Consider the following 16,141-nt stretch of genomic DNA (forward strand, 5'->3'; position numbering starts at 1 on the left):
AACAGGCTTCAGATGCCCGGTAGACATTTTATTGAGGACCTTAGAGGAGGGGTGCTGAGGTGCCTACAATGCTGAGGGAGATCCAGTTCGCGTCAGGTCTGTGCTCAGGAAGTAGGTACAGAGCTGCCCTTTGCCCTTGACCTTGATGACACCCCGGCTGTAGCATGTGTAACCCAGGGACTGCAGGGCCCTGGCTGTCTCCTCAGTCACCTGCAATTGGAGGAGACATAAGGGGATGTAGGGCGGCCTTATCCTTGTTCCCTTCCCCGAGTCTCCAACATGGCTCTTTTCTTACTTGGATCTTGCCGAGGACTCCCGTGCTCTCCATGCGGCTGGCCACATTCACGGTGTTCCCCCAGATGTCATATTGCGGCTTCTGAGCCCCAATCACCCCTGCTACTACTGGTCCATGGTTCAAGCCTGACAAGAAATGTGATAATGAGAGGCCTTGGTGGGGGTTGGGAGGGAGAGGCTTTGAAAACAAGATTAAGGGAGATGGAAAGCTCAGGTGGGTTTACCAGAGAGAGTCTTTGGGATTGGAGGAGAGTGGATTAAGGAAGGGAGGGGTGAACCGCTTAGCTCTCAGACTAGCAGCTTTAAGCTTCGGCCAAGGGAGGAAGTCTGAAGGGGGAGGGGTCCACAAACGAGCTGGAGGACTTGGAGAGAGGAGTTACCACATTGCCCCAGCAAAGGAGGCCCTCACCCACACGCAGGCGGAAGTTGTTAAATGAGTGCTTGTTGATGACGTCCAGCTTAGACCCCAGGGCCACTGCGAATTCCACCATGGTGCCCAGATGGCTGCAGCTTCGCTCAGCATCCTGGTAAGTGGGTCCACCCGCCATGATGGCCCAACAGGGGCACAGAAACAAGTCCAGCTTATGAACAAGCCCACCCATGGCAGCCCTTGGGGAAGGTGACAGGAACTGCTGTACCTGTTGTGTCTCCTGTCCAGAGGTGGCATTTAAGCCTGTGGCTGCCATGTAGGTGCTGCCAATAGTTTTGATCTTTTCTACGCCACTGAACTTTGGCTTGGAGAGCAGCTGTAGGGAGAAGAAGCTGTCACCATCGCTTCTCAAAAAGCCTGCCCCAGGCTTTTGGAGGCTAAAGGACCAGGCTGTAGGGCTGGAGATGATGGTGGGAAGGAGGTGGTTGGCAATGAGCAATGGAGGGAAAAGGATCAGAGGGATTGGGGAGTGGGGTTGGCCTGATGGTCAGGAGGGCAAAGTGAAAGGAAGGACCGATGGCCGAAACCACAACCAAGAACTCAAGGGTATTGGAGTTGTACCTCATCAAAATCAGCGATTATCTCATTGAGCAGCCTCAGACACTCCAGCCCCTCGTGGTTGATGTTGGACTCAGAGTAGAATTCCTTAAAGTCCGGGACCGATGCGAAGAGGACACAGACACATTCGTACGACTGGTGATAGAGGTCCTACGAAGAGGAGCAGGGGTGAGGCATGCAGCTCCTGGGGCAGCACCCTCAGGCCCCAGCCAAAGGGCTAAGTTTGAAGAGGGCTAAGCCGGATGGAGAGCAGCTTCTGCAGGGCTTGGGGTGTGAAGAGGAGGTAGCAAAATGGCCCCATTTCCTTGTTTTGGAATGAATTTTTTTAATTAAGTAAGTTAACTGTGCATGTTAAATGTGCATGGCACGGCATATATGTAGAGCTCAGAGGATGCCTTTCAGGAGTTCTTTTTCTCCTTCCACCTTCCTGTATGTTCCAGGTTGTAAGGCTGTACCCACTGAGTCCCAGAAAACTGAATTTTTATTTTAATTAAGTAAAATGTAAGCCTGAATGGCCACATATGGCTAACAGTTACCATGTTGAATAGTGTAGAGCTAGAGGGATGGGTGAACTCTTCTTCAATTCTCCATCACCATTTGTCTAGGCTTCTGAAAAGGATGGCATGGTCATGGCTCAGAAAGATACTTGCTTTCTCTCTCTCTCTCTCTCTCTCTCTCTCTCTCTCTCTTTCCTGCCAGGGGTCTCCTGCATGGTAGGTAAGATCTATCACTGAGGTATGAGTTCAAAAAACATTTCTTCTAAACAAAAGCCTGAAGCACAGATTTTTGTGGCCACCAAGGACAAAGTGCAAGATTTATGCTCTCACAAGGCAGGGGCTGAGGAGACTACCTGACCCACTCTCCGGGGACCTCCGGGGATCTTGGCTAAGATCCAAGAGTTTCATCCAAGCTCAGTCCCAGCGGCATCCAGGGCTCTGGAGGGTGGGGTTGGGAGTCACCTCATTGCGCCGGTTCTGGCCGATGAACTGGGGGGCCACGTGTGCAGGGAGTACGTTCTCCAGGAGGAGCCGGGTCAGGTTCTCCATCGTCTCAGTCTCCTCCCTCTCCTGCCTCAGCTTCTTCTTCCACAGGAAGTCCAGGCGGCAGTAATACTCATTCTAGGGTGGTAGAGCAGCACCCCCAATGCCCCACACCCAGCTTAGAGATTAGGTTTAAGGTACAGCTGTCCTGAAGAGGGATGGCCTTTAGGATATATTCAAATTAGGATCTACAGAACCACCAGCAGACTTTGTTTTGTTTTGTTTTTTGGTAACCATGGTTTTTCTTAGATTTGGAGGTAGAAGTAGGGAGTGATGAGGGAGGGGAGGTTTAGAGAGTGAAGAGTAAGAAAAGGATTTGGAACTCTCTCTCTCTCTCTCTATCTATCTATCTCTATCTCTCTCTGAAGTTTTCAGTGCACATATTACTTGGGTTCAGCCCTGGGGACGAGACAGACAAGTTAACAATATGGGGGCCCTAGCCTCAGCCATTCATAGGGAGGCCCTGGAGGACTGGGATGAAAGATGTACCTGCCGAGCCAGGACAAGGAGCGTGAAGAAGAAGATGAAGAAGTAGGTGGCTCCCATCAGTTTGGGTTCCTTCAGCACCCCGGGCCTGAGAGATCAGAATCAGGATCGCTCTGTGCCCTGCTCCTTCCTGTTGGCCTCCTCCCTGCCCCCAGTGCCCAAAGAGCCCTCAGCACCACCACCTCCCCTTTGCCTTGGAGCGGTTCTGGTCTGTGAGACAGGGCAGCTCTGCTGTGTCCTGTCTTAGCTGCCCTCCCGGGGGCTTGAGCATTAGTGTCCCGTGAATATACGTACCTGGAGCCCAAGGGGCTTTGATAAAGGTGGGCAATGAGGCAGTCGGACAGCCAGGCGTGGGAGTGCAGAAACAAGGAGCAGGACGCCACCAGCCACAGCAGAAGCAGAAGCAGCTTCAGTTCGAAGCTCATGTGCAGAAAGAGGGAGCAGGAGAGGGAACCCAACACGCAGCAGTGCATGGAGTACTGTGGGGCCGGGCAAGGTGGTCAGAAGTCAGTAGTCCCCTAGATACCACCGGGAGACTATCCAGGGTCCCTGTTTTCCCAGGGCCCAGGGCTCATTGGGCAAGCAGGGATGTCATGGGAACAGACACTAGATATGACGAGAATCTCTTATGGGTTGGGGGAAGGAGACCCAGGGCTGTACAGAAACACTCACTGGGATGCTGATAAGAGGCAGGGGTCCTGGCAGTTCTGAGGAGGCATTGAAAGCCACGGAAGATACATTGGGAGCTAGGAAGGGGCAGTCTGATGACACCGGTAAGAAGAGCTGCGGAAGAAGATGAGCTGAAAGGCAGTAAACTCCTCGGGCACAGGAGGCTTCAGCTGGGTTGCCCCTGAGCTGGGGATGGGTTAAAGCCTGCCTCCTATAAAGGGGCGGCTTCTGCTGCTTCTGATTAGTAAAAGAGCTCCAGATGGGTCCTTACTGGCAGGAGGGACAGTGAAAAGTGTCACAAATACTAGTATTGTCATCAAACCACTGTCAGCTCTTGCCAGCTACTTAACCACTCCACTCTGGGCCACCTTCCTTCCTTTTATTTTATTTTTTATTTTGTAATTTGGCTGGGGGATGATTCTTATTAAATTCTAAGAACAATTATAAATTCTGTAAACTTAGCCAAGTAAACTCAGAATGATGTATGTATGCTTACATAGGTAGAAAAGATAGAAAGGACACTAAAAAGTGTTAACAATGATTATGCCTGGAAGGTAGGACAGACAGACAGACAGACAATCAGACACACACACACACACACACACACACACACACACACACACACACACACATTCCTCGCAGCTCAGTCATTATTCTGGATCCAGGGGTTCCCTTTCAACCCCTCACAGGCCCAGTATGCCCTGATGGTGGTAGATAGAACCCCCTTTGTTCTCACCAGGCTGGCAATGGCCATGGTGAACACCAGGAGGATAGTGGCCATGCCCAGAGCTACTCGCAATCCTGGTCGTGTGGCCACCAGGACAGACAGTGCGGGCAGCCAGTGTAACATCTTGGGACCTTTCTGGACACACTTCTGTGGAAAAAGAGAGGTGTCATGGCTGTGGGGCTGAGGTTCCTTCTTCAGGCAGGTCACTGCTAGCTGGCTTGTCACTCCAGCTTGTCACTCCCATTCTCCCCAGACCTCTTTACCGTCAGGTGCTCTGAGAAGCAGACGAAGAGGAGGAGAAGGAAGAGGATGAAGGTGATGCTGTAGGTGATGGCTAGGGCTGGGGGCCTAAGAGGAGACAAGAGGGAGGAGGCTTTGAAGTGCCAGAAGATGCCTGCCATCTGGTTGGGAGACAGGGGTCGGGGGTTACTAGTCTCAGGTATCCAGATTAGTCACTGGAGTCTAAGAACATAACGTTCTGCTGTTCTGGACACTGAACAGTCTAGAGTGGTGTATCAGTGGAATAGGCACTGATAAAAGTTGGGATAACAGTGAAGGAGGCAGAGGGTTCACAAGAGTGGCCATAGCTGAGTCAGATCAACCTCTGGGCTAAAGCTCTTTAACCCTCTAAATGTTGAACGAGATATTACTCTTCAAAGTAGTGGCCTAGGCTTGAGGGGATTTTATAACTCAGTCATTCACTGTGAGATTTGGCTTTCTTGAAGAGAATGTATTTTTCAGGGGGTACTGTTACTGTTCAAAGATATAGGTGATTGAAACTTGTCAGGATGTAATATATATATGTTAGGACTATAATATATATATATAATATATTTATAAGTTATAGATTTATAATTACATAATTATATGTAATTATGTAATATAATATATATAATATATAATATTATATATATATATATTTTTTTTTTCAGTACTAAGGACTGAACCCAGGGCCTTGTGAAATGGATGCAGGCTCTCTGCCACCCAGTTATAGCCCCAACCCCCGCCCCAAGGTGTGCATTAAGATGAGGGCTGAGATTATTACTCTAGAGGATGTGGGTGAGTGTCTGAAGCTCAGGGGAAGGTGCCGAAGGAAGACAGTGTGGGTCAGGGGTCAGGAAGGACAAAGGGCTGGCTCTACCAAGAAGAGCCAGCTCTGCAGCTGCCTGGTCTTATCTTACCTGCTTGTCACCAGCATTTGGATGGTGAAGTTGGACAGAAAAACCAGGAAGGTGCAGGCTGCATAGTATTTGAAGGCGGGGAGTGCAGAGAGCCGATACTGGAGGCCAAGGTTAGACGGAGACAAGGCATTGCTAATAAGGATGATGGCTCAGAAGGGCTCAACCCCAGGTGAGGGGGGTTCCCCAGCCTTGCTCTCCACCTTCCAGTTCATCTATGTAACCCCACCAGTTCTTCAGGGAGCTGCCCCTTCTCTCTTCACTATCCACCCGAATAGCTCAGTCTTCAGAAGACATTTTTTGTCATGTGACCCGGGTTGGCCTCAGGCACACTATGTAGCCCAGGATGACCTTGAACTCCTTATCCTTCTGCCTCGGCCTCCCAAGTGCTGGGGTTACATGCCTGTACCATCCCACCTGGCATGATCTTCCTATGAGAGGCACAATCCTCTAATCCTAGGGTCAAAAGCTAAGCAGACCCGGGGAAGGCAGGCAGGGACAGAAGTCCTAAACCTTCTCAGGGGCAAGGGCCAAGTCTGGGAAATCTTTTGGTGCTCTTCTGTCCTACCTGTTTCTCCATCTCCTTCTCCCTGAAGTACAGTGTCAGGAGGTTGAAGTCCTTGGACTGTTTCCACTGTCTGGTGAGAGGCGGGAGATGGGAAGCACCAGGGAGGATGGGGCAGGGCGGGGCAGGTGGAGGTGCTCAGAGGGTCTTTCTCTAGTCCACCTCCTCGCCTCCCTCCAGACCCTTAGTGGGGCACCCACCCTTCTCCACCATACACCCTCTAGGCCTCCAGCCCTCTGTTTCCCATACTTCTGAGAGTTGAGTTGCTCGATGACCTGGAAGAACTTGGCGTCGCCGGTGTCCAGTTCGTCATCTAGGCCACGAGGGGTGCGACTCCTGCACAGTGACGGCCAAGCTGGTTACCACAGAGGTCCTCTAAAGTGCCCGGACAAAGCAAAGCAGTCCTCCAGGGAGGATTCACCCAGGGTACCCCACTGTCACGGAGGAGGCCTCCTCACCGGTCCAGGCTCCACTGGGGGCTGAAGGCCTTCTCCTGTCGAAAGCATACATGGTGGGGTTGTGGTGAATATTTCCTCTTCATCCAGACATTTGGTAAACCTGATCACATTTTCTATACAGGTCCCTGACCGTCTGCATTCGACCTGGCTGTTTCTTCTGCTTCTAATGGCCTCCATCCCATCCTGTACAAAAATCCCACTTACCCAGAAAGGAGCATTTCAAACTCTATCTTCTCCTAACTCTACAGTCTTCCAGGGCCTTTAAAACCTTTGTTTCTGGAGCTGGAGAGATGGCTCTGTGGTTAAGAGCGCTGTCTGCTCTTCCTAAGGGACCTGGGTTCAATTCCCAGCACCCACATGGCAGCTCACAACTGTCTGTAATGCCAATTCCAAGAGATCTGACACTTTCACACTAATGCACATAACATAAAAATTAAATAAACTTAAAAAACTTTTGTTTCCTTTTGGGGAATATCACTTAGCTGGGAAACCCTCTATCTTCTCTAGATTTGGGTGGCTGTTAGTTCTTGTGTCTCCTTGAAGACTGTAGATTCTAAAGGGCTAAAAAATTCATTGAGTTTAACTGAAGTGACCATACAGAAAATGTTGACCCCTCTCTGACCTTTTGTGAGGTCAGCTATGCTGAGCTGAGAGCTATTCAAGGTAGATAACAAGGTGTGGAGGAGAGAGAAAAGGGAGAAGGGAAATCAGTTGGATTATAGTCACACAGTCACTCTCTTCTTCACCAAAAGGAGCATACAATATATGCAAAGATATAAAAATGGCCACGTATAAAAAAGCAATCACTGAGGGGAGAAAGTGACACTCTGTGTGCCCCAGGCCAGTACAAGAAGTATGCCGACCATCCTTTCCTTCCCTCCTTGCTTCATTTGATGTTCACAAGGTCACAAGTCAAAGCTTGCTGTATAGGCAAGAAGGGGAGAATGAGACCCTGGGGGGGGGGGGGAATTCTGGACATGAGGCCTAGGTATGCGTGTGTGCCCAGGCTCAGCTTTTGCCAACCTACTCTCATGCCTGTAAGGTACACAAAAGTAGGAAAAAAAATGCCCACTCATTTCTGTCTTCTCAAGACTTATAACAGTGTCTGACACAGAAAGTAAAAGAATGTGAGGGATAAGTTGGTGTGGTTCATATAATTCCAGCACCCAGGAGGTCCAGGGCAGGACGATTGCTTCCAGCTGAGCTACATAGTGAAGTCTTGTCTCAAACAATGAAACGGTGACAGGATCAATGCATGGATGAAATATTTCAGCACAGACACTGCTCTACCACTCCAAAGTTTCACACTGTTAGGAGAAAGCAGATGGGGCTGGAGAGATGGCTCAGCGGTTAAGAGCACTGTCTGTTCTTCCCAAGGACCCAGGTTCAATTCCCAGCACCCACATGGCAGCTCACAACTGTCTCCATTTCCAAGGGATCTGACATCTTCATACTGGTGCACATAAAAAAATTAAGTAAATTATATATATATATATGTGTATATATATATGTATATATATATATATATATATATATATATATATATATATATATATATGTATATATATATAAGAGTAAGCAGCTGCTAGGCTACATATAGCCCTGGATTTGATCCCTGTAGCACATAATACTTGATGCAGTGGACCTCGTCCATAGCCTCTGCACTTGGGTCCTGGAGGCAGGAAGATCAGAAACTCCAAGGGCGCACTTGGCTACAAGTGAGTTCAAAGCCAGCTTAGGATACAACAGAGAGCCGGGGAGGGAGAGATAGAGGGAGAAAAAAAGGGAAGGAAGGAGACAGAATGGTCATTTTGGGAATTGCTAATATTTGACTGAGGTCCTGGATCTTCAGGGGCCAATTTCTGGGCTGGTGAGGCCCGGCTCCAATCAGGAGACATTCAAACAAGCTGTGCTCGTCCTGCAACCCTGACACTTCTCAGGCTTTTCAGCAACACTCTGGTGGGCTTTTTATTTCAGAATTGGTGCCCACAATTGTCTCCTGGCCCCGGGGCTTGTGACTGACTCCACACACCAGTCCTTTTGCACCTTGGAGGACTCATTCTGCAACAGGGTGCGGGCTCTCGGAGTCTTCCTTCCTCTTCCTCCTACTTGTTTAACCCCATGACCTCTTCTTTCACTAACCCGTCACTTAGAGAAAGTCCTTCCTAGAGCTACTGCTGCCGACGTACCCTCACGCCCACTGTTTACTGAGATCTAGAAGTGTTTCTGCTGGGTGGAAAAGGAAAGGGAGAGAGGATGGAACTTAGGAGTCTTGGAAGACACCTCAAAACCCCACCCAGGCTGTTCTGGGAGAGCTTCAGAAAGGTGGCTGGAGTGTGGAGCAGGTTGGGAAGGATAGAATGATCAGGCAGGGGTACATGCTTTTAGGAACATGACCCTGCACTGAACACCAACCCCAAGAAGCTGTTGACGGGAGAGATTCAAGAGCCTTCACTACGGGTGGTTCACAGCTCACCTCAAAAGCAACAGGCCCTTCCCTAGCGTCACCTGGGTAAAGCTACAGGCCACTCCTTTCCCTCTGCCTCCACTTTGCCTGCTCATGGTGCCTTTCTTCTTCAAGGCCATGAGCGATTTTTACTGTCACCTCATTTTACTCATGTTTAAGGGCTGAGGAGTACAGGCAAAACCTTGCTTGCCTACAGCTTAACTTTAGGAAGGACTAAGGAAAATATGAAAGTACAGCAATGGACCCTGACAGAGGCATTTGCTGGTGGGACGGGTGTACTGAATCAGGAGGAAGTAGGGTCTCCCTCTCTCCTTCGGATGACAGGGAATGGGAGGCTGAGGTGCATTTTTCTCTGAGGTGAGCCAGAAGGGAGGGCAGGGAGAAGCCTGAACCCCTGATTGGGGCAACCGGGCAGTTCCGGACGGTCACACACTACCCAGTGATCCACGGGGGCGAGGAGAGGCTGGGAGTGGAGCCTCGGGGCAGCGGAAGCTGTTTTCCCACAGAGCTCAGGTGTATGACATAGGCGTACACACCGGCAGCGGAGTGGAGGTGGATACAGGGCTGTCAACGTGGCTTAAGTGGGCGAAAGGCTTGGCTGCACCCCAAGACTCCAGGTAACGAGTCATCAGCAGGGATGGGCGCATCTTGTGCCCCTCCAAAGAAGACAGCAGTCCCTTCGCGGTGCCTTTCTCGTCTTCCTCCTCAGCCTGGGCCGTGTGAAGTGTGAGAGTAAAAATGAGATCTCTCCCCATTCTCCACACCCTTACAGGCCTGGCCCACCCACATCCCAGCAGAGAGACTCAGTGTCCGGCATGTGGGGGGGGGGGGAACGGATCTTGCTGATTCGGTGGTTTGCTCGGTCTAATCTGTGGGGGCCAAGCTGGGCTTTTTACCCGAGGATCGATGACCAGGTACGTAGGTTCGCCTAGCTCCCGAAGGTATGGGTCCCGGTGTTCCATGTCTGCCTTCTCCACAGCGTAAGCCCCTGCCAGCAGGGCCAAGGTAGCCCCTGTGATGTGCACTCGTCTGGAAGGAGGGAGCGGTGGAAGTCGGGGGGGGGGGGCTCCTAAACCTTTAATCTCTTTCACAGACCATTCCCAGAGCTGCGATTTCAAGAGAGGCCCCGTGTCACGGGGGTGGTGGTGGGGTGGTGTGTGCGCGCCTCCCTACACCCCAGGATGTCCCTGCACTTGTCTGAAGGGACCGAGAGCAGGATGGCAGCGTGAGGGAGACTCAGCTGGCCTTCTGCCGCAGCTGCCCCCGGCTCCGGGTCTTACCCTGGTACACCGCCAGCTTCCATGTGGTTGGCCAATGTGACATCGTGGGACCAGACGTCATACTGCCACTTCTGCAGCCCGATGACCCCGCAGAGCACGCTGCCCGAGTGCACACCCACGCGCATGTTCACATCCACGCCCGTGGCTACCCGAAGTTTCCTGAGCGGAGCGCGGGGCAAGCTCAGTCCTGCCGGTCCTCCGCTTCCGGAGGAGCGCGCTCCCACCCCGCCTCCCGCATCCCCTCCCCTGCGCGCGCACCCGCCCACCCGAGCTGACCTGATGGCCCGGCACATGTCCAGCCCCATGCGCACGCAGTTGACGGCGTGGTCAGGCAGGGAGAGCGGCAGTCCGGAGACGCAGTAGTAACAGTCCCCCAGGATCTTGATCCGCATGCATTCGTGCTCCTGGGAGTGTGTGTGGGGGTGTGTAGAGGAACCTGGTTAGAGGCCAGAGGGGTAGGAGGGAGTTGGGAAAGGTGGGGAGCAGCTGTGGCGGTCCTGAAGAACTTCTGAGGTTCGGAATGCCTAGCTCAGATCTGTGGCCTCTCGATGTGGGGCTGACTGGGGGTCCCTCGGGCAACGCCTCTTTCAGAAGGGATAACCAAGGGCTGGGGTGTCTGTGGTCCTCCCCGGTTTTGGTACTTGTAGGGTACATTCATGTCAGCACATGACACTGGTTATCGGGATAGCGGGGGCAAGCTAGCGTGTATCCATCACGTCTGCTTAGGTGTTAAGCTGAGTCCCAGAAAACAGGAAATTCTCCTGGAAAGAAAGGCCTCTCAAGGTGAGAATGCCCGAAAACCTCAGCGCATGTGCGGAGGCATGACGCTCGGGGTGTCAGACCTGGAGAGGTCTCTCGAGGATGGGGACAGTTTCCCGAGTGGGAGTTTTGTGGGTGGTCCCTACTTCCACTGCAGTAGCTTGGAGCTCGGCCTGGCTCCAGTGTGAGACTTCCTAGAAGATGGGTGCTTGTTTGAGGGCTTCTGGGTGGGGAGGTAAATCCCTCTGACCTTGGCGATTTGGTCGAACTTGCCGAAGAGCTCGTTGAGCATGAGAACCAGCTCCTTAGGGGAACACTCGCTGGCCAGCCGCGTGAAGCCCACGATGTCAGCATACAGCACGCTGTGGGGGGTGGGCTGTATCAGTAGGGCCAGGGCTGCGGCCCGGGGGCCCTCCCCACCAGCTGTTGCCTCTCAGACCTGACTCCTTGGTGCCTCTTGACGTACAGGCTGTGAAAGTTGTTTGTGTTCTCTGGCCGTGACCTCTGTCCGGCCTGCAGCCGTGTCATGATCTCTGCTTTCATCTCTCGGGCCAGGTAGGCGGGGAGGATGGACAAAAGGAGGTGCTCCTGGAGAAGGTCCCTATGAATGACAGTCCTCCTACCCTCGTGTGCCCTAGAGCCAAGGACCTCAGCCCTTCCGATTACACAGGCTCCCACAGATTGCGCATGACCTGCCCATTTTGTTTTGTTCTTGGAACTGAACTCAGTATCAACCCCTAGATTTGAAATTTTCCTTTAATATAATAACTATTGTTATTATTATTATTAATTATTGTCTTGAGAAAGTATCTCACTACGTAGCCCTGGCTGGCCTGAAATTCCCTGTCTAAACCAGGATGGCCTCAGACTCACGGAGATATGTCTGCCTTTGCCTCCCAAGAACTGAGATTGAAGGTGTGCACCACTATACCTGGCTAAAATTTAATTTTATCATGATTATATGACGTGTGTGTATGTGGGTGCATGTGCCACAGTGTGTGGGTGGAGGTCAGAGGACAGCTTTGTGGAGTCTGTTGTCTCTGTCTACCTTCCCTTAGGTTCTAGGACCTCAGTCTTGTGCAGCCTTACCCTCAGCTGTCTCTCTGGGCTTCAATTTATGCATAACGACAATCTTCCAAGGTTGGGCAGTAGCCACATTTCACAGAACGGAGAAAATGCTTGAGCTAGGCAAATGAATTACCCCAACCCACTCAGTATGAAGGTGCTGAAAAGCTGCTCTTTCTGAGCTGCGGCCCCTTCCGGGCCTCCCGTCCTGCTGACCTGGTGCTTTTTCTCGGTGTCCAGCCTCCGGCGTGAGTGCAGAGAGCTGAGAGCCTCCCGGAAGGTGGCCCGCAAGGCTCGCTCCATCAGGGCCTTGTGGTATGCTCCCACCACGTTCCCGCACAGGAACAGCATGGCATTTGCCGCCAACTGTGGGTAAAGGCCAGACTTAAAAAGCATACCACCCCGGCGGGTTGGGAGAATCTATCTGTGGCCTTGGAGCTGCTTCCAAGAACAGGACGAGGTAAGCCTGGCTCCACAGTTAAGGACCCAAGTATCTCAGAACAATTGGTACCATACCGTGACATCCGCGAGGAAGAGCCGGTCCTCTTCCTCCTCTGCGCTTTCTGCCGCACACTAAACTATAAGGCCAACCTGGCCACTTAGGCCAGGATGTATATTTACAACTAGCATGTATATTTCCTCTGACTAGAATACTATTCCACCATGTTCATCTCCCGAGCCCATTCCACCTGCAAGAAACTACTCAAGTTCTGATTCACATTTTCCATGTACCGTCCACTCTTCTGTACCTGTGAGAGGACCATGATGTCCCCGTGGCTATAGTGCCCTCTTCTGGTAAAGGCAGGTATGGCACATTGGTGTACCCGAGCTCCAAGAGGTCGCTAAAGCAGTTTATCTGTGATGGATCCTACACTCACGGTCTAGCTCAGCAAACGCTGGGAGCGTTTGTTTGTTTGTTTGTTTGTTTGTTTGTTTTTATCAAGCAGCTGAGGGTATACTACCTGCACCTGTTGAGTTTTTACCTGCGGTAGCAGAGCCCTCTGTGGGTCAGGCTGCCACCCGAGGTACACTCCAAGGACCAGCAGGTGTGAGAGTGATGAGGTGAGGCCTGCAACAGCAGCATCTCGCATGCCCAAGGGCAGCATGGCATACACGGTGAAGATGATGAAGAGGAAAAACGACACCTGGAGAAAGGTGTGGGAAGCTGAAGGCCTGGGTTGTACTGCACAGGGTCTGAGTTTGAGGTCCACATTTCCCGGTCCCCTTGGCTGTGACTCTTCTTACCTGGTCCCAGGCGCTCACCACACCCCCAGTGAACAGGAATCCATAGCCCAGGGCCAGGAGTGCAGCCCATATGAGGCCAGAAAGAGGCCGAGTCCATCGCTGCAGCTGTCGCTCCCGGGAAGCTAGCCCCAACAGCAGAGAGAAGCCACCCAATGCACACAGCACAGTTATGAGGAAGCCTGGGTCTGAGGTCAGCTCCTGTAGAGAAAGGGTGGATGAAGAAGCACTGGGAGGAGATACTTTGAAGCTTTCTCAAGGTGAGAAGGGGCAAACTAGATGTCCTTCAAACCAGCTCTGTAAAGTGTCTTAAATACATGTACAAGAAGAATATAGGGCTAGTGAGATGGCACAGTCAGGAAGGGTGCTTGCCACCAAACCTGATGATCTGGCTTAATTCCCAGAATCCACATGGTGAGAGATGAGAACCCACTCCTTGGAGCTGTCTTTACACACATGCACACACAACTAGATAAATGAATTTAAAGAAAGAAAGAAAGAAAACATGGCCACTGATGCTTGCTTTTCACATTAGGTTGAACCATAAGAAGCTGCTGAAATCCAACTGTTTTCATCCACAAAGGTCAGCAGTCTTACATGATTCAACCTAATATATCTCAAAAGTTGCAGTGGGACCAGGAAGAGCTATCCAGGAGACCTGCTTACTCTTGGCTATTTGCAAGCCTGTGCTCTTCCTGTTTTCTTTCTCTCTTTCTTTCTTTCTTTCTTTCTTTCTTTCTTTCTTTCTTTCTTTCTTTCTCTTTTTCCTTCTCTCCTCCTCCTCTTCCTTTTCCTCCTCCTCCTCCTTCTTTGTTTTGAAGCAGGGTCTCATGTAGCTTGGGTTGGCCTCCAACTCATTGTAGCTGAAGCATTTGAACTCCTGGTCCTGTCCCTATCTCCCAAGTGCTGGATTCCAGACTTGTCTGGCTGTTCCCACAGTTCTTACCTGTTAATGGGGAACATTAGCATCTGCTTGGCATTCAGGAGTGAATTCACCCAAATGGCTGATTTGTGTGGGAGAATGCTCTCTCCTGAAGCCATGGTGCTAAACTTCAACACACACATCTACCTGGGCAGCCCAAGGTTCTGCAACTCCTTGCCATCCAAGCACTGAGGTCTAAATAGCTGCCTTTTCTCAGCCCTGTCACTGTCCCCACCTTTGTCCCCACCTCTTTCTGGACCTGGGGTAGAGAAGGATGAGCTGTGCTCATCCTTTTTTCCCACCTCGCCGTCAAGGAGTGAAAGGAAAACCCGGAGCAGAGTGTTTCCATATTTGAAATGGAAGAGCCTCTTCCTGCCCAAAATGAAGATGGGGAAAAAAAAGTTGGTGGAGGAAGAGGGCAACTGAGCCACAGCGGGATGAAACTGCCTTTTGGAAGTCTGTGGGCACCGCTCACAGCCCCACATTCCCAAATCTGGAGAGAAAAAAGTCAGGAAATGAATTCCCCTAGGGCCGGTGAGTAGAGTTTCCTCTCTGGTAAAATGGAAAATCCGGTGTTGGATTTACTCTAGAACCAGTAGACGGCGGTGAGAAGCACCCAGGACTCACTTCCCAGTCTAGACCCAGACAGCAAGCTTAGAGGGTGGACAGCTTGGTCACACGTGCCCAGGGCCACAACAGTTCATGACGAGGTTCAGTGCTCTTTTCCGGTTCCCAGCAAATACATTATTAGCTAAAGGACCCCGCAAATCCCAGCCCTTCAAATGTCCCCAGCCTGAGGCAGCCCATCTCACCCTGCCGCTGGCCCAGGCGACGGCGGGCAGTGCCAGGAGCGCGCAGAGCACGATGACCAGGAGCAGCAGCAGCAGTGGGTACTGTTGGCTCAGGCTGTAGTAGGTCTCGTAGAAGAGATCTTCGCTGGGAGGAGGCCGGGGACTGAAGAGGCGGGCCATGGGCTTCCCGGCCCCAGCCTGGAGCCCCTACTCTGGGGACGGCAGGGGGCTGGCTTTCCCAGGGCCTCTCTCACCCGAGCCCCTAAACTTTCAGCAGAAGGGGTCCCCGCCAGGTGCTCTCTCACAGGGCTCCCGGCTGGCGGCTGGCGGCTGGCGGTGACGATACTTCTCTACCCTTCCCACAAACCAGACCGTGCTAGTGCCCTAGCAGAATTCTCACCAGAGGGACAGAGTTGGAGCCGACAAAGAAGGGACCCCAGAATCTCCCTCTACCCATCAACTCACTGCTTTGGGTTAAGCTCCCGAAGTTCATTCCCCCTCGCTGCTTCAGGGCCTGCCTGGCGACTGGCACTTCCCTCTTGGCGCCAAGGCCCCCTCCCACTTCCCCATGACACAGCCCAGCCCCTTCCCGTGCGGAGCTGGGCTCTCCTGGCTGCCTCCCATGCTCAGATTGTGTTTTCTAACCATCACCTTCCTCTTTCTTTAATGAAGCGCGTGTGGGCCGTGGGAGGAACACGAGGTAATGGGGAGGACCAAAAGGGATGTGTCAGGGTAAGGATACAAAGTTTCAGAGTGGGGAGGTCAAGGAAAGGCTGGAAGTGAAGCCTAAGAATCCTGGGAGAAGCGCCCTTCTGGTACCAGCTGGGGCTGGGGTGTGGGTGAGGTCCCCCTGGTGTGGCCAAGTGTGAAGCGGAAACTCAGCTCCTTGGGTTGGTTCGATGCTTTGTTGCATACAGTTATCAATTCTTGGATACAGAAAATCAAATATGCTGCCGTGCCTCGAAAGCAAGCCGCACACAGCTGTGCAGCAGGATAGGAGGAAGACCGGTCTAGGGAGCCTGGGGCAGCTCCTGAGGTCCCTCCTTCGCCAGAGGCCCAAACCCCAGTGCTTAAATTCAAGGAGAAAAGGAGAGTGGAGAGACTACAGCTTCTTTCTCGCCAGTTTAGGCTTAGGGTGGTGTCAGTCCTGAGCCCTGGAGGAAACGCTCCACCCTGAGACTGGAGCACCGGAGCCCTCTGATGCCTTCCC

The 16,141-nt window shown here is 52.0% G+C and overlaps 1 protein-coding gene across 3 annotated transcripts; it reads right to left on the reverse strand.

The window, feature by feature from the left end:
- Positions 1-13: 13 nt before the first annotated feature.
- Adcy4 (adenylate cyclase 4) lies at positions 14-15,460 on the reverse strand. 3 transcript variants are annotated; one of them, XM_055616470.1, is made up of 26 exons: positions 15,397-15,460; positions 14,953-15,143; positions 13,222-13,419; positions 12,960-13,121; positions 12,193-12,342; positions 11,351-11,499; positions 11,162-11,273; positions 10,429-10,556; positions 10,153-10,311; positions 9,769-9,901; positions 9,409-9,582; positions 6,406-6,440; positions 6,197-6,283; positions 5,951-6,020; positions 5,386-5,483; positions 4,468-4,552; positions 4,214-4,351; positions 3,481-3,591; positions 3,103-3,287; positions 2,812-2,896; positions 2,242-2,400; positions 1,286-1,432; positions 933-1,040; positions 704-818; positions 296-420; positions 14-210 (listed from the first exon to the last, which is right to left on the reverse strand). In XM_055616470.1, the coding sequence occupies exons 2-26, from the start codon at positions 15,109-15,111 to the stop codon at positions 64-66; spliced, it is 3,219 nt and encodes a 1,072-aa protein (XP_055472445.1). In that variant the 5' UTR covers positions 15,112-15,143; positions 15,397-15,460; the 3' UTR covers positions 14-63. The 3 variants fall into 3 exon arrangements, 2 of the variants coding, with proteins under 2 accessions (XP_055472445.1, XP_055472455.1); XR_008721183.1 differs by lacking the exons at positions 14-210; positions 296-420; positions 704-818; positions 933-1,040 and having other exon boundaries at positions 1,368-1,432; positions 2,133-2,400; positions 14,953-15,437; XM_055616480.1 differs by lacking the exons at positions 14-210; positions 296-420; positions 704-818; positions 933-1,040; positions 1,286-1,432 and adding an exon at positions 1,818-1,891 and having other exon boundaries at positions 14,953-15,437.
- Positions 15,461-16,141: the final 681 nt, after the last annotated feature.

This window comes from Psammomys obesus, unplaced genomic scaffold, assembly GCF_907164565.1.
Source record: "Psammomys obesus unplaced genomic scaffold, mPsaObe1.curated_primary_1811, whole genome shotgun sequence".
Classification (NCBI taxonomy): Eukaryota; Metazoa; Chordata; class Mammalia; order Rodentia; family Muridae; genus Psammomys; species Psammomys obesus.

Excerpts from the sequence above, each read along its gene's own strand:
- Adcy4 (XM_055616470.1), bottom strand. The coding sequence starts at position 15,111 with ATGGCCCGCCTCTTCAGTCCCCGGCCTCCTCCCAGCGAAGATCTCTTC. Across the intron at positions 13,122-13,221 it reads TGGTGAGCGCCTGGGACCAG|GTGTCGTTTTTCCTCTTCAT; the intron begins GTAAGAAGAGTC and ends ACCTTTCTCCAG. Across the intron at positions 3,592-4,213 it reads CCATGGCCATTGCCAGCCTG|CTCTTCTTACCGGTGTCATC; the intron begins GTGAGAACAAAG and ends CTTCTTCCGCAG.